Consider the following 26,692-nt stretch of genomic DNA (forward strand, 5'->3'; position numbering starts at 1 on the left):
CTGTATTGCATTTATTTACTAAAATGTAGTACTCAATTCAACGTAAAAACATGATTTATTTCGCACATGAAGTTGTTGTTTTTGTGTATCGCAAATAATTATATTCAGTATAAGTATGCATTAGTAGGCGTTACTTTAATATTGCTCAGTTATTCCCCGTTCGACCGCAGCATCGTTCGGACCATGTAAGTCTACATATAAACATCAGTTTTATCTTGTGAAATACTTTCTTATTTAATTTATTGTTATCTCGGAAGCCTTATCAGATATCGTGTTTGCTTATTTATAAAGTCAATTAACTGAATGGCATAGCAACTAAATGTGTTATAAGACTGTGCATTTGACGAAAAAAAGAAACAAATAGTACATATTTTATCCTTAAATTATTGCAGTTACTTGAGCTTACTCTTAGTTATTGTTATTGATTAGGTACCTTGTTATTCTGTCTTCTTCTTTGTTCGTCCCTGCTCCCGTTATCTGGGGTCGGGTCTCCTCACATTTCTGCGCCAGGTCGATCGGTCCTGGATTGTCGGTTTTGGATTCTGGATTTACTTATATTCAATGGAACATTTTCCTTTATTAATAAATAACAAATAAGTATAAACTTTCAAAGAAAAGTACCTAGATAAAAATTTGTTGCGGATACCAATCATCAGGTAGACTGTGTGCTTGTTTGCCACTTCTATTGTTTAAAAAAAGGTAATTAGTTAATTTATTTACCAATATGTGTAGATATTATTTTAATGTCAAGACAAAATTAGTAAAACATACCAGATCTTATGTACATTTAAAACATTTATTTTTTAAATTAGCAACCCGCCCCGGTTTTGCACAGGTAGTTCAACAAATTCTCACAAAACCTTTACAAATTATACATATAAACCTTCCTGTTGAATCACTCTATCTATTTAAAAAAGCGCATCAAAATCTGTTGCGTAGTTTTAAAGATCTAAGCATATAGGGACAAATCCCTATGTATATAGAGACAGACATACATACAGATTATCATAGTTCTATTAATTCCAATAGGTATGATTAATTTATGAATTCACATTATTTGCAAGCCTAAATTCGTTTTAAGTTTACTACATAAGGGTAAATACAAACTCTTAAAATTAGCCGTCCACAGCTAAGTCACAAGACTAAATAACCAAATATTTAGGAGAAGGGATGTAAATAAGGAAAAAGATATTTTCTATGTCTTAGGGATGCTGTCTAACCCAAAAAATGAAGAGAATGTTATTGCTATGAAATAAACACTAAAGCCAAACAATGGCCCAACGGCGAAGTCTGGCCCACAAGATAGTTTAATCTGTTTTGCCTCATTCCCTTATAAATCAGAAAAACTAGGGCCAAAATAAATCTATTTCTATTATTTATTGCATAGTTCATCACAATCACTCTTGCACTAAGATAAGATAATGAAGGGTTTTGAATGATTCACGGCTAGTTTCACTAGACTTATATTGACCGGGATATAATAAATAATAAATAAAAAGCCTTTATTTCCAAATTTCCAATTTTACATTAAAAGTTTTTGCGTATTGTTAGTAATTTTCTTATAGCTAGTAGTTAGTGTTAAGTTTATGTATGTTATTTACTAATTTAATTTAATTTGGACCCCTCTTTGAGTGGAGGCCTCCTCCAATTCTCTCCATTTTTCTTTCCCTGCAGTTTCATTTAAATTTTCAATGTTTTCTCTGTTTTAATGTTATTTTGTAGTGTTTTTCTGCGTACAGGTTCTTCATTTGTTTTGAAATTGTTTTTTGCGTAAGTTTCTGTTGTTTAGTTTCGCTGGGATTACTGGTTAGAGTTTTGTTGCGCATGATTTGTTTGATTTGTTTATATCCCGGGATATGGACCGTGATTACCTTTTGTATTGTTTATGAGCTCCCGATATTCTCGAGTCACCCGTGAACAAGATGCATGTTAATCCCTGTCAATATAAGTCTAAAGATAATGAAGACCAATTTTTGCTTTCTTAATATTGGCAATGAGGATATAATTAGATAGAGCGGTACTGTCATAGTAAATTTTGTAACCGCTGTAAATTCACTGCCATCTATCGACATACTTTAAAACTAAAAATGAAGATTTATAAAAATACGTTAAAATGTATTTAAATATGGATAAATGACTTTTTTATTTGCATTAATTATTATTATATGATTTTGACCCATGTTCTTCCATTGATATGCATTAAAATTATAAATAACAAACAAAACCGTCAACGCCCTCTATACGAGACTAGGCCAAAACTAGTGGCGCCCTCTGATCGAGAATCAAATTTTCGTGATTTTCGAGGCACGTTTTTTCCTTAGACTGTATCCATCTATTACGGAGTTATATCTATCTTTGATCATCATCTTCCTCGCGTTATCCCGGCATTTTGCCACGGCTCATGGGAGCCTCAGGTCCGCTTGACAACTAATCCTAAGAATTGGCGTAGGCACTAGTTTTTACGAAAGCGATTGCCATCTGACCTTCCAACCCAGAGGGGAAAACTAGGCCTTGTTAGGATTAGTCCGGTTTCCTCACGATGTTTTCCTTCACCGAAAAGCGACTGGTATAAATATCAAATGATATTCCGTACATAAGTTCCGAAAAACTCATTGGTACGAGCCGGGGGTTTGAACCCGCGACCTCCGGATTGAAAGTCGCACGCTCTTACCGCTAGGCCACCAGCGCTTCATCTATATCTATCTTTGATATTGGTATGAAAACAACTTTTTTTTAACAATCCTATAAAGTGTCCCACTGCTGGGCAAAGGCCTCCCCCTAGACTTCCAATCTTCCCGATTAACTCCAGCATCTGTCCAGTTGCTTTAAAATGCGTCCAGGTTGTCCCGCCATCTCTTAAGCCGACCATGCCCGTTTACATTGTGGCACCCACTCCGTGGCTAGTTTAACTCACCTCTGTGGGTGCATACGTCGTACATAGCCTACCCTCCTCCCTCTTTGCGTCGTATTCCTCAATATTGAGGGTCGTGACCTCCCTTTTGTATCACTTTCTATCTTACGATCTTTCTCCATCTGTTTATGGGCTACCCAGTCCCACTATAAATTCTAATTGCAAAACGAACTAGGTATTTTTGAGAATTTTCACGTTCATACTTTAAGTTATCAGTAAGTAGGTAGTCTAAGGGTAGAAACAGCTCATATATACACGGTTGCTAAAAAATAAGTGCATTCCCGTTGCCAGGGAGGTTTTGGGATACTGAGCCACTTTTACTATTGGACAGCCCGAAATCGCGAAAAAAAATTTGGCTGTTTCATACATTTTGGCTGGTCCATTTTCTATGGGAGGGTAATATTTTTTTTCGCGATTTCGTGGGTGGTCCCATAGTAAAAGTTGCTCAGTATAATTCCAAAACCTCCCTGGCAACGGGAAAGCACTTATTTTTCCTCCGTGTATAAGGCAATGTTTTGTTTTGTTCTCTCATTGCAATACATTAGGTACAGAGGGAACATTCATCAGTTTCAGATAAAGAAACAATTCACAATATATCATAATTATTGCTTGGAAACAGCCCACATTGTGATTGTGTTACGACTGTGACAGCAATTGTTTATCACATGTACTTTCGTTCAATTCATATCTTTATTTGCGGCGTTTGGCGTTGAAACCTTGGAGTCATGGGGGCCAAGTGCGCGTCGGCGATAGATTATTAATTAGATTATTTATGTATTTTATTTCAGAACTTTCTAACACCACTCAACTACACACTTTTTACAGTACCGTATACTTATCACCGTCATATTTACCCAACTGTAACGTGATCTGGGTTCCGTCAGAATATCAGTGCTTTGCTCAATAGAGTGGAGCGTATAGCTGAGTCGGAACCCTTTTGTTGTTGCTGCAATGCACACAGCGTACAGCTAATTACTAAAAACTAATTTTTCGTGTTTAAGTAAATTTTTTGTTAATTTAATTTAGTACATAAGTTTTGATCTGATTGCAATGTACCTATTTATAAAATTGTGTGTTTTTGCAGCATCCAAATAAACGTTTTATCTATCATCTATCTATCATAGAGGCTTCTGACGACCGGAGTGCTGGTCGCTATTTCGCACCGCGTATAAGTATCGCGATACAGCGGGGAAATACAGCCAGCCTTCTGGGCGCCTTGCCCGTTGAAGGCGATTGGGGCCAATTTAAATATATAATATATATTTAAATTGGTATATATTATATACAGTACATATATGTATAGGTTAAGAACTTAAGAAGTTTTATTATATTTCTTTCTTTCCCATCACGGAACAATAGTGTTCCCAACATTTGAGAGACGTGCGCGGAGCCGAAGCCGACACGTAGACGCCCTTTTGACACTTTATTATATTAAAATATATGTTTTGTTAATAAAGGTCCTTGGTCTTGGTCCTACGTCAAACTTCTATGAAATTATGACGTTTAAATAACACTTGCACTGCGTGTGCTATCAAAATCTTTGCAAACTTATCTTAGTCTAACTCTATCTGACCTTCCACCTCAGATGGGAAACAAGGCCTTATTTCCTTCACAGAAAAGCTACTGATCAATGTATCAAATCAAATAAGTTCCGAAAACTCTTTCGTAAGAGCCGGGCTTGACCCCTTGACCACTGGAATGAGAATTGAAAGTCGCGCGTCTTGCCACTAGCTTTAAAAATCGCTACTGAAGGTGTAGGTATACTTACATACTGGTTTCCCGTTTATATCATTCTTAGGTGAAACCTTAATACCTATGACTGGATCGTATAAACAGCTAACGCAAAGTAATCTAAAACTGAAACCACAGCTAAAATCATTTAAGAAACTCTAAAGAACTTTGTAATTCGAACTGAAATCATTTAAGGAGAAGTAATGTAAACTGGCATGTTGTAATCAAAACGGAAACCATTTAAGGGGCAGTGTGTTCACGATGCGCCCGTACAAATGTTCAGACCGATGTAGTATAAAGTACTTACTGGCCGTGAGTCGAAAACAGTTTAACATTGGATCCCACAACGGCAATAGGTAACACACGTGTAAGATTTTTTTTAAAGAAAATTAAAACCATTTTTTTTTATAGCCTGTAGTGTCCCACTGCTGGGCAAAGGCCTCTCCCTGTGATTTCCATGACTCCCTTTGTTGAGCTGTTCCCGGCCAGTTATTAGTGAAGGTGTCTAAGTCGTCCCACCATCTCCGCCTGGGCCTGCCACGTCCGCGCTTCTTTTGCGGCATCCACTTGGTGGCTATACTAGCCCACCTATCCGGATGCATGCGGCAGACGTGACCTGCCCAGTCCCACTTCAGCCTAGCGGTCTAACCATATACGAGTAGTTTTGTTATTATTGCTTTTGAATGTGTTAAGGACAATTGTTACTTTACGGCTCACTAAAATCTAGCTCTAGTTTTTGTGACAGTTTAAACCCAATATAGAAGAATTTATTATTAGGATTACTCCGGTTTCCTCACGTTGTTTTCCTTTACTGGAGAACTACTGGTATCAATGCAGACATTCCGACTAGAAGAACTCACTGGTACGATCGATCCAGGATTACGAACCTTTGGAGGGCGCCGCGGTGGAATATCATCGATTCCAGTGCGCCCTCACGAATGGCAAAGAGGGTGAAACGCCGGAGTGGGTTTAGTGGGTAGGGCCAAAATTCCCCCCCCCCCTCCCTCAGAGAGGAAAAAGGAGCGGCGAGTCCCACACACCGTGCGTGCATTTCCACTCCGTCAAAAAAAAAAGGATTAAGAACCTTCGCTTCCGACCAACGATCAACGATAACCTAAGTGTATTTATTTAAACTTTTTTCACAGTTCCAAAATGGGCACGGAACAGAAGGTCCACAACGTCCCAGTTTCCCTCATCGGGGAGATTAACAGCACCAACCATGATGCCTTAGTAGTGGTCACCGTGCCCGGGACACCTCCACCACAAGCCTTGGAGGACTTCATAGCGGCGGCGGTACAGACCGACAAGGGTCTAGAGAAGGTATGTAGTTACTTACTGTACTTGTATAACTATAGTTTTAGTACATTTACTGTCATCATCATCTTAACTTAAGAGCTTTGCTCTTGTCGGTGGAGTAATTGCCAATCCTTTCTTTCCTAAGCCAGTCTTTTGATTTGCTCGTACGACGCTCTTTTACTTGGCTCAGATATGTGATTCTAGGCTTTCCACTGCCTCTCGTCTTCAATTTTGCCTTCTAGGATGTTTAGGAAAAAGTTGTCGTTTCGCATTAGGTGTCCTAACATCTTGCCTCTCCTATTCCTTATGTTATTTAATAAGCTTCGCCTTTCTCCTACCATATTCAAAACCTCTTCATTCGTCTTTCTTTCAGTCCAACTAATCCTTTCCATCCTGCGCCAACACCACATTTCGAAAGCTTCCAACATTTACTGTGCTGTGTATTAATCTACAGCAGGCGACGAGATAATAAATGTAATGTACTTATATGTACTTAGATACATGGCACACCAAATAAGCGGGCATATCGCTGGTTTCTTCCTAGAACGTGCAGTATGTTTAATGAGTTACTCACAGAACCACAGAATAACTAATAGTACTACCGTATCAGGTGTATCAGGGGGGTGTCACTACGCAGTTTAGGTATATTTGGCCGGCGCACCGCCCGGGCAGGTGTATGGCAGTGGGCTGCCGCTCGGCTCGCACGATAGTTAAATTGAAAATCTTTAGTTCCCTAAGTCTTTACTTGTAATAGTTAGTTAAAATAAACATCCTTAATTTATTGAATATTGGTCGCCCAGAAACAATATTAGGAACTGACCGACATATTTTCAAAGGAATACGGCTGTGGCATACCTACTTTCGTGAGAATCAGACATACTATCTCCGGCTAAAAATGTTTACAGAATCAACGTTTGTAATTCCTACATATTTATCTTAAAAATAATAAATCAGTAGGCATAGGTACAAAAACTTGTCAAGTGACACCCCGTGCCGACACTCGCAGCTCGGTCATAAAACTGCGGCGCGCAAAGAAGATTCACGGTTCGTGCGCGGTTATAAGTTTCAATTTTGCTTGCAGGCGGCGAGTGTAGGTATAATGTTATACCTAAATCTGGCTTTTGTGAAGGAGTGAATTTTCTGTACGGTAGTTATTAGTTATTCTGTGACTGTATGTGGAATGAGTTACCCCGTGAGGTATTTCCTTTGCACTACGACATGGGGTATTCCAAGAAGCTGGTATGCAGGGTTGTCAGTCGGCAACGCATAAGTGTCTCCCGTCTTCTTCTTTTGTGTCGAGGTTCCCTTAGACAATGGATGCCCAGTGGATACCGAAAGCCCTGACCGTCACGTCCCTCAGGTCAGATAGGAGAGATAGGTGGAGGTGTCTCCTGTTATGTTGCTTATGTCCATAGGCAACGGTGACCGATTCCCATCAGGTAAGCTCGTCGGCTCGTTTGCTAAATATCACATTTAAAAAAACTTATTGCTTACATTTACCTTCCTTTAAATATTAAATAATTTCACGGTTTAGACTCACTTGTTTTAGTCACTCGCGCGACATGTTTCGGCTCTAGGTCTCCTTAATTATTTTATGTTAGTATGTCTCCAACAGTTTAAATTCGATTCTTTTAAATACTCTGTCCTTTTAAGTATTTAACTTGATTGTAAAAGTAGGCATCTAATTTAAGTTATGCCTACTGCCTACCCGTGGTAAACGGATTTGACAAGCTAAGTTTTGATACTATTATGATATCGTCGTCAATAAAAGATGATTGAAGTTGCCAGACTGTGTTTATAGATATGACCTTGTATTTTCAGTGTTAATGACAGTTTTGATTGCCATGATTTATCGTCCATTGTATTTAATTTTACTTCTACAATCTTCATTTACTTCAACAATGACGCAAAGAAAATACGACTTCGACGTATTAGCAAATGATATAACCATGATAAGTAACAACTTTATTATTAGCAAAATTAAAAGTTTTTTATCAGCTTTTGGCCAGCGTATAAGGAAAGGAGTATAAGCTCAATCCCTCTAGTGCAGCCAACCTCAATATTTTTTATGGGGGCTACAAAGACGGTTTTGCCATGCAGCCCTGTGCTGCAAGATAAATTTGCTTAAAGCTGACGTTCCGATGGCATCGTTGTGATCTATACCAGGCAGGCAGGTTTCGTTCCCAAAGGGTAAAAACGGGACTTATTACTAAGACTCCACTGTCCGTCTGTCTGTCTGTCAACAAGCTGTATCTCATGAACCGTGATAACCTTACCTAACGTAGACAGTTGAAATTTTCACAGATGATGTATTTCTGTTGCCGCTATATAAATACTAAAAAGTACGGAACCCTCGTTGGGAGAGTCTGACTCGCACTTGACCGGTTTTATTAATATAATTTTGTTCAGAAACCGGGCGTGCTGCACTGCGCTCGTGTGTCCGGCAACCGACTTGTTCTCTCGCCCACTGGACCCCTCACACCGTACGATGATGTCAGGTAACACACATTCAAACAAATTACCTACAAAAATGGGGCATTTTCTATGAAAAGGGACCTTATTGTCGATAGCGCTTACGCCTCACACCGCCGCGCGGCATTGTATTTATATCGGACTTCGGAGCATCGTTAATAATGGCGTAAGCGCCATCGACAATAAGGTCCCTTTTTATAGAAAATACCACAAGTAAGTTTTTGGCAAAAACTTAATTTTTGGTATGAGCTTTTTTTACTTTTCTTTCCACAGACAGTTCTAACAACCCCAATCACAGATTGCGTTGTTTTATCACTGAGTTCCAGTGGCCACCTCCTGTCTCTATCATCAGATCAGCTCGATTTATTTATTTATTCGTATGGCAAAAATACAATCGTTAATACACAGGAACAGGTGACAGGAGTAATCAGGAAGTGGGTAAAATTTAAATTGCAAGATTTGATTACAGACAGCTAGGCAACGGGACAAGTAAAATTAAATAAAAGCTTCTGACTATAGTTCCTCTCCTTTGTGTGACTATTAAGTACCTCTCGACACCTTTTTAATGAGCCTAAACTCAATGTTTTCGTGTTTTCCATCGACAAGCTTCTTTAGGCCACCGTCCGTCATCAGATTATCTCCGTGTTAGCTTAGGATTGTCATCTAAATTATGGAAGTATACGCAAATCAATCATAATTCTTAACGTTAGTTGGACAACCAAGATTTGAAAGTTCCGATGAACCGCGACCCATATTGGCATTATCAGGTTTCTCATTCAAATTGTGAAATTCATGAACGTGCCAATTCGTCGTCTGATAATCGTTAATAAATCACGGCTCGAACAATTCATGCAATTTTGCACACAGAATGATGTTTGTATTTAATTGTTCATCTGAATGACAATGAATGAATGAATGAATATTCTTTATTTCAGACCAGGTCCAACCTACATCTATGAGGTCCATATACATTTGAATTATAACAATAGTTAACATTAATATTAAATTAAATGACAGACAATCAAACAATGTCAGTCAAAGAGTCAAAGACGTCATGTAGGTACTCGGCTCATTTCAAGTAACGATATCGTTTAATTAAAGAGGTTGATAAATGATGTGGTAATTGTTTATGAAAATACAATAAATACAATTCTCAAGGGTCGGCAATGCTTAAGTGGCTCCTGTGATGTTGCTTACGTCCATGGGCGAAGATGACTGCTTCCCATCAGGCGGCTCGTGTGCTCGTTTGCTGAATATCACATAAAAAAAAAAAAAAAAAAAAAAAAAAAAAAAAAAAAAAAAAAAAAAAAAAAATTTGAAATCATCCTTTGAGTGGTTTGACGTCATCCGCATGTATTGTTCGAGCCCTGTTAATAATAATTCCCTATCCGTCATTTTGACATTGATTTTTCAGAGATTTGCTAAGTTTTATTGCCGCATTTGTCACCCTCTTTTCACTTTCTCCTCTCATCTACTGAAATTAAGGTTAACTGGAAGAGACCCCCAAAGGGATAAGTTCGCCTTTGTACTTCGCTTTTCCTAATATATGTTAGTGTACCATAAAGAGTTTTTAATACTACTACTACTAAAGGGGTAAGAATCTGCCTCAAATACCGAATGGGCCCTACGGAAGACCAGGAGTCGTAGCACGGTACGCTTATCACCATGCCTGTCACGTTCTAACAAGTATGTGAGTGCGAAAGTGACGGACTTAGTGATAGGGGAAACCATGCTGCGCGGGCTGCGCTGGCTTTATAGCATTATGCTGAGTTGGGTCCATTTCGTGATGCACACTTGATGATCTCTTCTTTTCTTGCTGTTGTTGTCTGTACATGTTCGTACTTGTGTTGTGATCGTCACGAATAAATGTTTTTTATCTTTATCTTATCTAAATACTTTGGTAGTGTAATAAGCGCCTTATTTCCAGGTCTGTCTACGAGGCAGCTTTAGCAGGCGTGCGTCGCGCGGCTGAAGCCGGTGCGCACCGGCCCGTGGTGGCCCTGCCGGCGGCCCCCGCCTGGCCTAGGGCTCCACTTGTGGCCTTGCTCGGAGCCCTGGAGGTGCTCTATGTGGTAATTAGCTTGCCTTGTTTTGTTGCCAAACAAAAGTTATGGCGCCGCACTAAACTTGCGACGGTAGATATTATTATGGCCGTCGTCGTGCTTTTACTTTTTATTCGCTAGCTATTTTATACTAAAATTATACGGGTATGATATGTAGGGTAACGATATGTAACTGAAAATAAATGATAATTACATATGTTTTCGTGATTTTTTTCTATCGTGCCAACATCAACCGTTTAGGTTTTGTTTAAAGTCTGCATTTGCAAATATAGTCTCGTTTCCGTGTGAATTTTTTCATTCCATTTGCCCTTGATTAAAACGTGTAAAAATTCAATATAATAACTGCAATGTTGCGTTAGTCCGCTCTTAAGTGGAACACACGAGTGCCACGACACATTGTGCCACTATAAATAAATGATGTTTTTTTTTCAGCCCATCCAAATCCGAGAGACGTTCCCGTCGCAGGCGCACTCGATCAAGTCGCTCGGTGTGTACGGCGAGGGTGTTGCCAACATTAACAACGTAATACGTGATGCCTGCGCTTTAGAGGCTGCCAGGTATGAAAATTACACAATACACTTGTCACACACAACAACACATGCTTATCTTTTACGTCAAAATATTGCTTTAAACAAATTTTAATGTTCGCTAAGCGTTGAAAATTATTAAAGTACTACAATTATTATGCCTAATTCTAAGAGATTGCTGTGGAATAAAATACCTACCTTTAATTAGTGTATAATCTATACCTGTCATAAAAACGACAGCGAAAATTTCATGTAAATATAAATAAACACAACAATGAATTAAATTTTCCTACATTAAAAACATTGTTTATACAGAGGCGTGTCTCGCGACATCGGCGGAGCGGACCCCGAGCGCATGACGCCGCTCCGCGTCGCCGAATACATTCGCGGCGCGTTCGGCCCGAGCGTGCGCGTGCGCGTCGAAGACGATCCCAACAAGCTGGCCAAGAACTACCCGCTGTTTGAGGCAGTCAATAGGGCTGCGAACCAAGTTCCAAGGCACAAAGGTACATATAAAACACCTACGCACTTTTTTCAATACATTTTAGCAACCAAAAATAATTGGCGAAGCTTTGTTGCTAAATAGATTATTCTCATAAAGTTGCCAGTTAAACTTATGTTTGCAAAGTGTAAGCGTGCGCGTGCGTGTTCGACACGAAGACACGATTTATAAAATTGGTATTATTCCAGGCTGTGTAATCTTCTTGGACTACGAACCGGAGAGCTACGAGGAGACGGTGATGTTGGTCGGCAAGGTATGGTTTCTATCTATAGTATAATATTGCTTTGCCATATTTAGATTTGTTGAAATTTTCTGTCGCGTCGTAAGGCGCCGGCCGAGCCGAGCGGCGTCCTTTTCGCTCTTATTGTGAATTCCGCGTCGATAGGTGTGGGAAGACCCTAATCCTATGACCATCAAATACGTCAACTGAGCGGGGATACACCTCAATGTCGACCTTCATACGTTCTAACAAGGTTCACGATAACAAATTGCGAAGGATTGACGTTAATACGAGTAAGTATCTATATATATATTACGCGAGGCCGATTTTTGTTCATCCCATCAGATCTACAGTTATGGTCCGATTTTAATAAATTATATGTCATTTGATTCGTCTCATGCTACAGATTTGCAATAAGCTCTTAGTTTTTTGATTTTTTCCCGAAAAAGTACTAAAAAGTTAATTTGAAAAAATGTACCACGTGACCTTTGTTCTGACGAGATTGAATTGAACTCAAACCTATATCCAATGTATGTAAGGTATCCAATCCATTTAAATATTTGTTTTGAGACTGTAACATGCATACACCACACTAAAAATTATATTAAAACACCATAAAATTTTATTATTGTGTTTGATAACATGTCAGACATGTGTCATCCACATCGCACTCATCAAGATGACACCAAAGAGCATATAATCACTACGTTCTATGGATGACACATGTTTATTTTATTGTTGCTTTGGCACATAGAAGGTAGGATCCTATAGAAGTGGCTTACCGCGTGTGCCCGTGAGGGACAGAATTTGTAGCCCACCAGCCCACCATAAACCATACAAAACGGTGGGGAAAAGCATCTATATTTACTTCAAAAAGCACGTACGGCGAGGTTTGTTCTTATGAGGATGTTAAATGATGTCGGATCTTTAAGGTAAACGGTCAGCCAATGGGGTTGGCAGCTGTCAAAGGTTTGCAGAGATGGCGCCATCATAGCTTGCCCCTTTTTCTATGAGATTTGGCTTAAAGGGCTGGCATCCAGGGAATTAAAAAAACAAAAATTTGTCTCAATTGTAGGGATTGACAGGGCAAGCTATGCTGGCGCCCTCTGCTAATTATGTCGACCGGCCAACCCCATTTTCCGCATCGGTCCGCGCCCTTGGTGCGGTGCGGCGTATGTGCGATCGTATGTAAAAGCCGTAACAGACTACCGCACCGCACCGCGATCTTGGTGCGCCACACCCATAAGTGAGAGCGAGAAAGAGAATATCTCGAAAAGCCGTATTGGTGCGGTCAAAATCTCTTACTCGCTCTAACTTATAGCTGCGTCCTTAACGTATGTACAGTGACAACCTTGCACACTATCGATACGTGCGCCGCACCGCACCAAGGCCGCGGTGAGGTGTGGTAGTCTCTAACGGCTTTTACGATCGTCTGTTAAATACGGCTATAATATTCCTTTCTCGCTCTAACTTAAAGCTGCGTCCTTAACGTACGTACGGTGACCACCTTGCGCACTATCGATACGTGCGCCGCATCGCACCAAGGTCGCGGTGAGGTGTGGTAGTCTCTAACGGCTTTTACGATAGTCTATTAAATACGGTTATAAAGCGGCTAACACATTACCGCACCGCACCAAGGTCATTGTGTGACTTACTTATGGGTAAGTAAGAGCGAGAAAGCAATATCTCTTTCTCGCTCTTACTTATAGGTGCATCGCACAATGACCGGTGCGGTGCGGTAATGTGTTAGGCGCTTAAGGTGGGGGCCGTACGCCTAAATTAGGTTCAAGGGCCTGACACTCTTTGATAGAGAAAGATAGTCTTATTGCGATTCCTATAAGAGGAAAGAGAAATAAGTGCCATGCTTTATTTTTATCACCGACCGGGCATTTTTTCATGGTCGGGTTTTTTTTTTTTTTTTATGAAATAGGAGGCAAACGAGCAGACGGATCACCTGATGGAAAGCGATTACCGCCGCCCATGGACACCCGCAACACCAGAGGGGTTGTAAGTGCGTTGCCGGCCTTTAAGATGGGAATACGCTCTTTTCTTGAAGGTTTGAAGGTCATATCGGTCCGGAAATACCGCAGGCGACAGTTCATTCTAACAGCTAAGGCGACAGTTAATTCAAAACTAGACGAAGTAGTAGCATCTATTGCCCAAAAGCTTGACCTCAATACCGAGGACATTGAGCAGGTCCGGAGAGTGGGTACCCCAAAGAAGAAGGTAGACGCAGAACACGGCGATAAGCAGGCGCGCGCGCGGCCAATCGTTGTTACCATGCGCACTAAGGCAGCCCGGGACCAATGGATAAACAAGCGTAAGACTCGTCTTACTAACGGCGAAGTGTATGGAAATAATAATCAAAAAAGGATTTATATCAATGAGGATATGACTAAGTTCAAACGCCAATTATTTTGGTCCGCCAAGAACCAGCTAAAACCTACGTACAGTTATGTGTGGTTCCAGAAGTCTAACATATTAGTGAAGAAGAGCGAGTCAGAAAAGAAAATTTATAATATTAGAAGCGAAGAGGATATTAAATCCCTAATTGATAACATTGGAAATACGGCAGAGTAAATACATATATATTGGGCGCCGTTTTCGAGCGCGTACACACTACTTGGTTTTTTTTTTTTTTTTTTTAATTGCATAATATATATAAGGCATGAACATGGCATTCGATTTTTTAAATGAGGATATCGAATATACTAGATACGATAGTACAACCATATGGAGTGATAGTATTAAAAATAAAACGAAAGAGTTAGATATAATACACTTAAATATTAGATCCCTCAGAAAGCAGTTTGGAGAGCTACTTGTTTTATTGAAACAATGTGATGAAAAAATAGACTTGCTTATATTATCTGAAGTAAATGTTAAAGAGGAAGAACTGTCATTTTATTCAATACCTGGATATAATCTGTATTCTAATACGAGAGAAGGAAATAGAGGAGGAGGATTGCTGATATATGCGAATAATAACCTCGAGTTTACTGCCGATAAAAGGGATATTACAGCATCGGAAATGTTACATGGGAAGTTGAAGATCGAAGGTAAAATTGTACATGTTTTCTCTTTTTATAGACCGCCGAAAAATAACAAGCTAAGGTTTGTGGAAGAAGTCAGATACCTACTTAAAAATATTCCCCCTAGTGAGGACGTAATCGTGATTGGGGATATGAATTTAGATCTGTCAAGCGACGATATGAATACCATTATTTCAAGTTATAAAACCATGTTGTGTGAATATGGTCTCCAGTGCGCCATTCCGTCGACCGAGATAACGCGCGAGGCGATAGTAGATGGAAGGCTGCAGTCGTCGTGCATCGACCATGCGTGGGTGCGAAGGCGCAGTGTATCACGCGCCGCCGCGCACCTGCTTACCTGCAAGTTGTCCGACCACCACATCATAGGGATACGGCTGGACATAGTTACAAGCGATAATGACCCGAATGTGCGTGCGCATAGGTATGCATTGAATAACCATAAAATTATAGATCAGCTGAAAATAATAAATTGGTCTGAGTTGTTATCAATCGACTGTCCCGTAATTCTATATGAAAAAATATGTTCTGTTTTTAGCAACATCTATAATGAGTCATTAACTGAATGTAAGCAGGAAAATAAAAGAGTAACACAACCATGGATAAATAAAAGATTAGAAAGCATGATTGCGCAGAGGGATACATTATTTAGAATTTGGAAATGCAATCCTAATAATATGAATTTGAGACTAGAATATACGCGGTACCGAAATAAAATAAACAAAATTATAAATGTTGCTAAGAATAAATTCAGACAAAATGAAATTGTGAAATGTGAGGGTGATTTTCGAAAAATATGGGGCAAAATTAATAACTGGATAGGTCGAGTTAAGGGGAACGTGGACAGCACAATAATGAAATATTTGGGAAAAACGAATAATGTGGAAAGTATCTGTAATAATTTTTCAAGTACCTTTACACAGGAAATTGTGGATATAAAACATAATTGCGATCACAAGTTCTTAAATAGAAATTCCTATGTAAACGAGAGTAATGTGTCATTCAGATTTAAAAATGTGAGTGGCAGCGATGTCGAGAAAATAATTGACAAATTGAGTTACGGGAAAGCACCTGGTATTGATAAAATCAGAGTTCAGGATATAAAATATGTTAAAAAGGACCTAAGCATAATTTTGGCAAAATTTATTAATCTGTGTTTGACAAAAGGCATATACCCAGATCAATTAAAAAAATCCATAATTAGGCCAATCTACAAGCAAGGCTCCCATTTAGATTATACAAATTATAGGCCAATTGCTATCTTGCCTGTAATAAATAAAATAGTGGAAAAAGTTGTAGTAGGACAAGTGAGCTCTTTTTTGGAACATTTCAGTATAATATCGCAAGCGCAGCATGGTTTCAGGAAGGGACGTAGCACCGCTACGGCCTTGACCCAGTTCTCTAATTATGTTAACAAGAGCCTTGGCGGAGGACAACAGGTAATTGCTTTATTTATTGATTACAAAAAAGCATTCGACACGCTGGACCACGAGCAGCTATTGCAGGCAATGGATGAATGTGGCATCAGAGGACCCACGAATCAATGGTTCCGCGAATACCTAAACAATAGGACCCTACGCACTGCCATCAATGGTGAGTCGGGATCCGACGCGCACGTCACTCTCGGTGTGCCGACCGGCTCGGTGTATGGGCCGGTTGGGTACATCATGCATGTGAACAGCGTGTCGAATGTAGTCCAAAACTGCACAGTCTACATGTATGCGGATGATATGTGCTTGTTGTTAGCTGGCAAGGACGTCACGGACATGGTGAGCAGAGTGCAGGTGGATTTTGAGAATGTCACTAAATGGGCCCATGACAATGGAATAATTTTGAATTTAAATAAAACTAAATGTATGCATATATTTTCTCCGTACAACAAAATAGCAAAAAATGTAATGGCATGTGATATTAATGTCATAGGACATTCATATGAATGTTTACATAAAAATAAAAATAATTGCACCTGTAATAAATTAGAAGTAGTAGAGGAGTTTAAGTATCTGGGATTATTAATAGATAAACATTTCAATTTCAAACTTCACATAAATCAATTATGCAATAGGCTTAGGTCTATTTTGGGACAATTTTACTACCTAAATCGAATTGTTAACAAACGCACCTTGCGCATTGTTTACTATGCACTTGCTGACGCATTATTAAGCTATGGACTAAGCTGTTACGGACTTACCTTTAAAACTTATTTAGATAAAATAAAGTTACTTCAGATTAGATTAATGAAATATTTAGTCGATTATAATAGTAGGAAAAAACACAAACATAATTATGATACACTTTTCTCAACCTGTAAGATACTTCCTGTGCATTGTAAGGCTGTATATTTAAATGTATTACATAGTTACTACACTGATGATTGTAAAATACCGAGAATAAGTAAGCGTAATACTAGGTCTGCTAAGAAAATAAGATTGACACAACCGTCAGCAAAAAACTATTATGGACGAAGAACAAAAGAATACTTGATCCCTAAAATATATAATGATTACCCTCTCCTACTCGAAACACCTAAATTAAACATAGGTAGTTTGAAATCAAAATTTAAACAGATTTTACTACACAAATATGAAAACATAACCTAGTTACTTACTTTCTTGCCTATTTTCGGTTGCTAAATAAGTAAATAAAGTTTTATATAATAGTTACTAAACGTGGACCTTATCTCAACGAGATAGGATCTACGCATGGACAGTTGATACCGTCTCGCATGATAGATTTAAGATACCTACGTATAAGTATGTTCCTAATGCTATACCTAACTACTTAACTGCTTACTTAATTTTAGTGTACCTATTTAGTTTAAGATTATTTTAGAGCGCACCGCCAACAAACTGTTTCACAGTTTGGCGAACATTAGATTAAGGTACTTATAATGTTATAATTTTTGTTAAATTTTCAATAAAAAAAAAAAAAAAAAAAAAAAAAAAAAAATTCCACAGTTTAGCTGTGCGAGGCAGGAAGTTTCTAGAGAAACGTACAGTTGAGGACTGCCAACCATCTAAGTGGTGAGGATGGTAATGTTTTCGCGTAGGGCGATGGCGAAAAGAAGCTGCAGGGATTAATCCGAACAATTCCTCGGAGCACTCCCCGTTATACACGCGATAGAAAATGCAGAGCGAGGCCACATCTCTACGCAGCGCCAAGGAGTCAAGCCGTTCCGAAGTACGCTGGCAGTCGACAATTCGAGTCGCTCTTCGCTGGATGCGGTCCAGAGGGAGAAGCTGGTATTGGGGTGCCCCTGCCCATAGATGAGATGATGGGTTTGCTATGATGGCATAACCCGACTATGAAAAAATGCCGAATGAAATGGAGGCGATGGCGAAATACCGAAATTTATAAGAGTGAAAGAGAAAAAACCGGCCAAGTGCGAGTCGGACTCGCCCACCGAGGGTTCCGTACTTTTTAGTATTTGTTGTTGTAGCGGCAACACAAATACATCATCTGTAAAAATTTCAACTGTCTAGCTATCACGGTTCGTGAGATACAGCCTGGTGACAGACAGACGGACAGCGGAGTCTTAGTAATAGGGTCCCGTTTTTACCCTTTGGGTACGGAACCCTAAAAAGGATTATGCTGCCATACATGAAACTGTCAATACATGAATATGTCTTTCTCTTACCCCTGGTCCATGGAGACTATATAAAGGAGCCAAATCTCTATGTATGAAAAGTGTCCATCAAAAAACAGTAATTAGGCGGCGCCACCATACACCGAAATACTACTAAAAACAACCTACGTAATTTGGTCGGGTTATTTGTTGCCTTATATGGTTCATGTTATACACATGTTCCAGAGCCTAACTAGCGCCACCGGAGAGATTAGGAACTATTATTTAAAGCTGAAAGCGGTCACTTTTGCAACAATTCTGCTTCTCCTTTCTACACCATCCATACCCTGCTGGTCGCTCGGTTTCATGCCTATAACTACGTGTATATACTATGTCTATTATTAGGTCAGAGGGTCTACCGCGAAAACCGAAATTCGCAAATTGCGGGGATCTTTCTCTTTTACTCCAATGAAGGCGTAATTAGAGTGACAGAGAAAGATGCCCGCAATTTGAACTTCGATTTTCGCGGTATAGCCCAGACACGGAATGTCACGGAATGTTTGTAAAATGTTTGTAAACTTCAGTCTCGTGAATAATAGGAAAAAGAGAATTAAATATAAATTATACTCTAGCCCTATGAAATTTTAGGCATGAGAGCCAAATGACAAGAAGGCATCCTATCCACGAAATCTTGATTTACCGTATCATATCGCGGTCGCGTATCATGATTTTTAGGTTAGAAAGATGCGAAAAGATAGACAATAATTATGTCTTTTTTGCATCAAAACTAACGATCACAAAACATGCTGATAGGTGCTACGCGACCGAAATATAATACGCTAAAATTATACAAACGTGTCGCCATTTTATAAGAAATAATTATGTGTAAGATTTCATATTCTGTGGGTATAGTCAGCATCAAATAGATAGTGACAGCCAGTGATTCATCTGAAGACGTGACATTTCCTGATTTCATTAAGCGTTCAGTCTTAGGCTGCCTGTCCACAGGAGCGGAGCGAGGTGGCGGAGCGATGAGCGAGGAAAAAATCCACCGACTGAATAGCATAAAATCTCCGCTCTGAAATTTTAATGAAATTCTATTGCTGGATTTTTTCCCCGCTTACCGCTCCGCTTCAGTGGACAGGCAACCTAACTTTTAGAACCATACTCTAGCGGCGTTTTGACGCCGCAACAGGTCTCTAGTGTTATATGTAAGGACCGCACCGTGATTTTTATAATGTTAAGGCGTCTTACTGCCTTAAATATTATGGTAGGTATTTGATGTCATACATGTTTATTTGCAGGGCGTGACGTACGACACCGGCGGCTGCGACATCAAGGCGGGAGGTGTGATGGCCGGCATGTCGCGCGACAAGTGTGGCGCTGCCGCCGTCGCAGGCTTCCTCAAGGTCAGTATACAGGGTGTATACAGGGTGCGACATCAAGGCGGGAGGTGTGATGGCCGGCATGTCGCGCGACAAGTGTGGCGCTGCCGCCGTCGCAGGCTTCCTCAAGGTCAGTATACAGGGTGTATACAGGGTGCGACATCAAGGCGGGAGGTGTGATGGCCGGCATGTCGCGCGACAAGTGTGGCGCTGCCGCCGTCGCAGGCTTCCTCAAGGTCAGTATACAGGGTGTATACAGGGTGCGACATCAAGGCGGGAGGTGTGATGGCCGGCATGTCGCGCGACAAGTGTGGCGCTGCCGCCGTCGCAGGCTTCCTCAAGGTCAGTATACAGGGTGTATACAGGGTGCGACATCAAGGCGGGAGGTGTGATGGCCGGCATGTCGCGCGACAAGTGTGGCGCTGCCGCCGTCGCAGGCTTCCTCAAGGTCAGTATACAGGGTGTATACAGGGTGCGACATCAAGGCGGGAGGTGTGATGGCCGGCATGTCGCGCGACAAGTGTGGCGCTGCCGCCGTCGCAGGCTTCCTCAAGGTCAGTATACAGGGTGTATACAGGGTGCGACATCAAGGCGGGAGGTGTGATGGCCGGCATGTCGCGCGACAAGTGTGGCGCTGCCGCCGTCGCAGGCTTCCTCAAGGTCAGTATACAGGGTGTATACAGGGTGCGACATCAAGGCGGGAGGTGTGATGGCCGGCATGTCGCGCGACAAGTGTGGCGCTGCCGCCGTCGCAGGCTTCCTCAAGGTCAGTATACAGGGTGTATACAGGGTGCGACATCAAGGCGGGAGGTGTGATGGCCGGCATGTCGCGCGACAAGTGTGGCGCTGCCGCCGTCGCAGGCTTCCTCAAGGTCAGTATACAGGGTGTATACAGGGTGCGACATCAAGGCGGGAGGTGTGATGGCCGGCATGTCGCGCGACAAGTGTGGCGCTGCCGCCGTCGCAGGCTTCCTCAAGGTCAGTATACAGGGTGTATACAGGGTGCGACATCAAGGCGGGAGGTGTGATGGCCGGCATGTCGCGCGACAAGTGTGGCGCTGCCGCCGTCGCAGGCTTCCTCAAGGTCAGTATACAGGGTGTATACAGGGTGCGACATCAAGGCGGGAGGTGTGATGGCCGGCATGTCGCGCGACAAGTGTGGCGCTGCCGCCGTCGCAGGCTTCCTCAAGGTCAGTATACAGGGTGTATACAGGGTGCGACATCAAGGCGGGAGGTGTGATGGCCGGCATGTCGCGCGACAAGTGTGGCGCTGCCGCCGTCGCAGGCTTCCTCAAGGTCAGTATACAGGGTGTATACAGGGTGCGACATCAAGGCGGGAGGTGTGATGGCCGGCATGTCGCGCGACAAGTGTGGCGCTGCCGCCGTCGCAGGCTTCCTCAAGGTCAGTATACAGGGTGTATACAGGGTGCGACATCAAGGCGGGAGGTGTGATGGCCGGCATGTCGCGCGACAAGCGTGGCGCTGCCGCCGTCGCAGGCTTCCTCAAGGTCAGTATACAGGGTGTATACAGGGTGCGACATCAAGGCGGGAGGTGTGATGGCCGGCATGTCGCGCGACAAGTGTGGCGCTGCCGCCGTCGCAGGCTTCCTCAAGGTCAGTATACAGGGTGTATACAGGGTGCGACATCAAGGCGGGAGGTGTGATGGCCGGCATGTCGCGCGACAAGTGTGGCGCTGCCGCCGTCGCAGGCTTCCTCAAGGTCAGTATACAGGGTGTATACAGGGTGCGACATCAAGGCGGGAGGTGTGATGGCCGGCATGTCGCGCGACAAGTGTGGCGCTGCCGCCGTCGCAGGCTTCCTCAAGGTCAGTATACAGGGTGTATACAGGGTGCGACATCAAGGCGGGAGGTGTGATGGCCGGCATGTCGCGCGACAAGTGTGGCGCTGCCGCCGTCGCAGGCTTCCTCAAGGTCAGTATACAGGGTGTATACAGGGTGCGACATCAAGGCGGGAGGTGTGATGGCCGGCATGTCGCGCGACAAGTGTAGCGCTGCCGCCGTCGCAGGCTTCCTCAAGGTCAGTATACAGGGTGTATACAGGGTGCGACATCAAGGCGGGAGGTGTGATGGCCGGCATGTCGCGCGACAAGTGTGGCGCTGCCGCCGTCGCAGGCTTCCTCAAGGTCAGTATACAGGGTGTATACAGGGTGCGACATCAAGGCGGGAGGTGTGATGGCCGGCATGTCGCGGGTAAAGTCAAAGTCAGAGTCAATATATAATCTTTATTCAAATAGGCCTAGCAACAAGCACTTTTAAATTGTCAAGTTTTAAATATTACCTTAATCTAAATATCATAGCAATTTATTGATGCAGTTATTATTTTTCTTAAAAACATTTAATTATTATAGATTGTCAAACTTAATAATAAGAATTCACAAAAGGATCACAAAAGGTATGCGTTCAAACCTTATAATTGTACTTTTATATTGTGTCCCGGATGGTGGTAATATCAATTTAACTTTATGGTGAAATCAAGAGGTGAAATTTCGTTTTGATTGTAGGCTTGCGAGCTCCTGAAGCCCAACCTTCGCGTGTCAGCAGCGCTCTGCATGGTCCGCAACTCCGTCGGCTCCGAGGCGTACGTGGCCGACGAGCTGATCAAGTGTCGGCGCGGACTCGCCGTGCGGGTCGGGAACACGGACGCCGAGGGAAGGATGGTCATGGCGGACGTGTTGGATGAGGTAACAAGTAACAAACACTAAAGAAACACCCACTATGGTTCGCATTACGCGTACCTTCATGGGTTTCGTGTAGACATTTTTTCAAAGAATTAGGAATTCTCACGGTACCCAGTTTAAATGTCTTGGTGCTGCTCACAAAGCCTCTTAAGGGGCTACCTGAGGTTTTCATCGATTTTTGACAAGTTTTGAATCGTATCTCCTACTTTTGCACTACATATAGAATTATAAGACAAGCGGCTATCGGTTCTTCAATCTTTTATCTCCATTTTTGTCTACCGGATTGTGAAAAAAATTAATACTTATTTATTTATGATTGTTTTAAACATTGTCTAAAAAAACACTTTTTTCGTATCTCGATTGCTGTGAAAGATCTTACTTATACGAAATCTACATATTTGGGTTTGTCTTAGACGTCTCTAAAAATTTGTCTAAGGTTTTAATTTTTAACTAATTAACACAAAAGTTATGGCCAGAAAACCAGTTTTTTGGCCTAAAATTGTTCAACTGATGCCAAATATTTCGAAAACAATGAACTTTGAAGTAAATATGGGATACTATATTGATAAAATCCGTTGCTGTTAATATGATAAGCTACAAAAAACATTAGAAAACTAAGGGATTCAAATCGAAGGTCATTGGGGCATGGGATCCCCTTAAGAACGAGTCTTGTGAAGAGCAATATGAACGCTTACTTACGCGCACCAAAAATATGAAAGTTAAGTTTTGTCCTAGAAATCAGAAACATTTATTGTTGTAGAGTCGTGGTTGCTGCGCACTCCGCTGGTCATCAAGCCATAAGCCTTTATAACTGATTGCCTACTGAACTAAAAATCATTACGGATCACTCGGTGTTTCATAGGGAATTGATAAGATTTTTATTGAGAGGTTGCTTTTACACCGTGGATGAAATTTTTGATAATATTTAAGATTTAGGCTTATTATATTATGATCTCACTAAGTTTTTAATAATTATAATTTTAGTTTTAAGGCATATTTCAAACACAATACCTGTATTTTTTGTTAAATAAATGTATGACTATGACGTGAATGCGAATAAACAACTTGAAACTTGAAGAAACATCTGTATAATGTATGACACCGTAAGACTGCAGCGGAAAAAAAATCTCATACAATTTCAAATGCTCCTATGAAAACCCATTTTTGTCCGAAGTGGAAGAAAAGGGGATTTCCGAGATGGCTTGAATTGAAAACAAAAAATCTATTTTCAGATGCGCGAACGAGCGGAGTCAGCGCGCAACCCGCACGTGTACACCGTGGCCACGCTCACCGGGCACGCCGTGCGCGCCGTGGGGCCCGCCTACACTATCGTGATGGACAACCATGCTGCAAGGTACCATAACTAATTATAAAAAAAACTTAACAAATTTCAAAAACTTTTTGTATGTACGCCAAATCTAAATTAACCTAAATAAGTACAATTGACAAGATGTAGGTACCTCGGCTAAGAAATATATAATTCAGATCACAAACACACTAGAATATACACTAGGATCTGCCTGTCTTGCAGGTACCCCAGACTCAAATGAGTTTATATAATTGATTCTTAAAACCTAATTTAACAAAAAGCTTCATGTTCTAAAAATACTCTCTTGTTGTTAGAAATATTAGCAAAATTTTAATTTGATTGTAAATTATTACGTCCAACGGCGCGCTCCATTGCCTGGCGCCCTCGGTGCCCTCACACTAAACGAGTCCGGCGAAGCTAGATGTACAGGACCCGCTCCAATACGAGTCCGGCGGAGCTAGATGTACGGGACGCGCTCCAATACGAGTCCGGCGGAGCTAGATGTACGGGACGCGCTCCAATACGAGTCCGGCGGAGCTAGATGTACGGGACGCGCTCCAATACGAGTCCGGCGGAGCTAGATGTACGGGATGCGCTCCAATACGAGTCCGGCGGAGCTAGATGTACGGGACGCGCTCCAATACGAGTCCGGCGGAGCTAGATGTACGGGACGCGCTCCAATACGAGTCCGGCGGAGCTAGATGTACGGGACGCGCTCCAATACGAGTCCGGCGGAGCTAGATGTACGGGACGCGCTCCAATACGAGTCTGGCGGAGCTAGATGTACGGGACGCGCTCCAATACAAGTCCGGCGGAGCTAGATGTACAGGACGCGCTCCAATACGAGTCCGGCGGAGCTAGATGTACGGGACGCGCTCCAATACGAGTCCGGCGGAGCTAGATGTACGGGACGCGCTCCAATACGAGTCCGGCGGAGCTAGATGTACGGGACGCGCTCCAATACGAGTCCGGCGGAGCTAGATGTACAGGACGCGCTCCAATACGAGTCCGGCGGAGCTAGATGTACAGGACGCGCTCCAATACGAGTTCGGCGAAGCTAGATGTACGGGACGCGCTCCAATACGAGTCCGGCGGTGCTAGATGTACGGGACGCGCTCCAATACGAGTCCGGCGGAGCTAGAAGTACGGGACGCGCTCCAATACGAGTCCGGCGGAGCTAGATGTACGGGACGCGCTCCAATACGAGTCCGGCGGAGCTAGATGTACAGGACGCGCTCCAATATGAGTCCGGCGGAGCTAGATGTACAGGACGCGCTCCGATACGAGTCCGACGGAGCTAGATGTACAGGACGCGCTCCAATACGAGTCCGGCGGAGCTAGATGTACAGGACGCGCTCCAATACGTAATGCTTTAACGTAACTTAAATGCAATCTGAAATAACAATTTTTCTTATTTAGGGCTAAAGGCCACGCGGAAGCTTTCCGAGCCTCTGGCGAGACCATCGCCGACATGGTGGAGGTGTCCACTATCAGGCGCGAGGACCTGGCCTTCCACCGCGGACTCTGCCCGGGGGATCACGTCCACCAGGCCAACAACCAGCCCTCCACACAGACCAACCGTGGCCACCAGGTACGTGTGTAAATGTTCACTATTCATATTTAATAGGGTGTTTCAGTTTTGTATGGAGGAAAAAAAGTTGTGATATTTTTCCTGATTCTCACCAATCGAGTCTCCTAAAAACTTTTTCAAATTTAAAAGGAATCAAATAATATTTAAGGGTTGCACAAATTGAAAAGGTAGAGTGAGGGCGTGAAAATTAACTATCTTGTAAACTGACAAATATAATGAACTGATACTAAAACCGAGTGATAAATCTGAATTTTACGTCTAAAACACGATAAAAGCACTTTTCCTTTGAAAAAAGGTAAAAAACCGAAAAATCTTAACTAGAACATTTATCAAATAACCAAAACCCAAGTTTACTACTGATTTTAAATATTATTTATATGTAGAAGGTTCAGTATCAGAATACCCACTTTGATGGTAGCCGCTTAAAGCTCTTTCTACCCTCCGCAGTAGTCGTTGGTTATTTGAGATATCTTTATTGATGTGCAACCTCTAAATATTGACCGATTTTAATGGCATATAACATTTCTTTATCAGTGAGAACGAGAGTTTCGGCGAAATCATATGAAAGTCGAAAAAATTCGGAAATATAAACCACCCTAATATTTAATGTATTTTACATTTCTCATGCTCTGAAAGAGGGTCATCGTTGTTCTAAAAGGTGTGCAGAAAATGATACGCGTCTGCACTAGAGCATTTTACGTTCGAAATACGATTGTTTTAATTTTTTTACTATAAGTAATTTAAATTTGAGTTTAAATGGATTTTTTATACAATTTCCATTCTGATATTTAACTATTCATTTCATAAATAACGATACTTTTGCCCGAATCGTTAATTAAAAGTACTCTCAAGAAATACTATAAAAATGTATACTTAGTCATGTTTTAAAAAAAACACATTCATTTTACTTTCCTCGTATTCGAAATAATTTAAAATTTCTTGTCGGACTATATGTACAATATGCATGTATTGTTTGTCATCTGTACTTAGTAATAAGTTTTTATTAATAGTCGTTTACATATAGGAAACTATAGGTCTAGTGCCAGAAAAACGTTACTTTAAATACTCATCTGTTTTATAAGACTGTTTGTTTCTTAATAAATAATAAAAAAAAAGAAATAAAAAGTAGAGTGCAGATAATGCTCTCGATCATTATGTACGAGTATATGATGTCAGTTTCGTCAGCCTTTAGAATGTTGTTGTTGTCGTCAGGGTCCGGCCGGCTTCCTGCTGCTGGTGTCGGGGCTGGCGGCGGGCGGGGTGCCGTACTCGCACGTGGACGTGGCGGGCGCGGCGGGCTCCCTCCCCCTCCCCCCCACCGCCGCGCCGCTGCTCGCGCTCGCCGCGCACTACAAGCTGCTCGGCTGCTGA

At 41.8% G+C, this 26,692-nt stretch overlaps 1 protein-coding gene across 1 annotated transcript; it reads left to right on the top strand.

The window, feature by feature from the left end:
- LOC134750799 (putative aminopeptidase W07G4.4) lies at window positions 1-26,692 on the top strand. Its single transcript, XM_063686043.1, has 12 exons — window positions 1-185; window positions 5,788-5,962; window positions 8,348-8,436; window positions 10,338-10,482; window positions 10,906-11,030; window positions 11,316-11,506; window positions 11,691-11,755; window positions 19,642-19,746; window positions 22,245-22,424; window positions 23,654-23,775; window positions 25,150-25,321; window positions 26,534-26,692. Exons 1-12 carry the CDS (start codon window positions 67-69, stop codon window positions 26,690-26,692), a joined length of 1,647 nt encoding a protein of 548 aa, XP_063542113.1. The 5' UTR covers window positions 1-66.

This window comes from Cydia strobilella, chromosome 20, assembly GCF_947568885.1.
Source record: "Cydia strobilella chromosome 20, ilCydStro3.1, whole genome shotgun sequence".
NCBI lineage: Eukaryota > Metazoa > Arthropoda > Insecta > Lepidoptera > Tortricidae > Cydia > Cydia strobilella.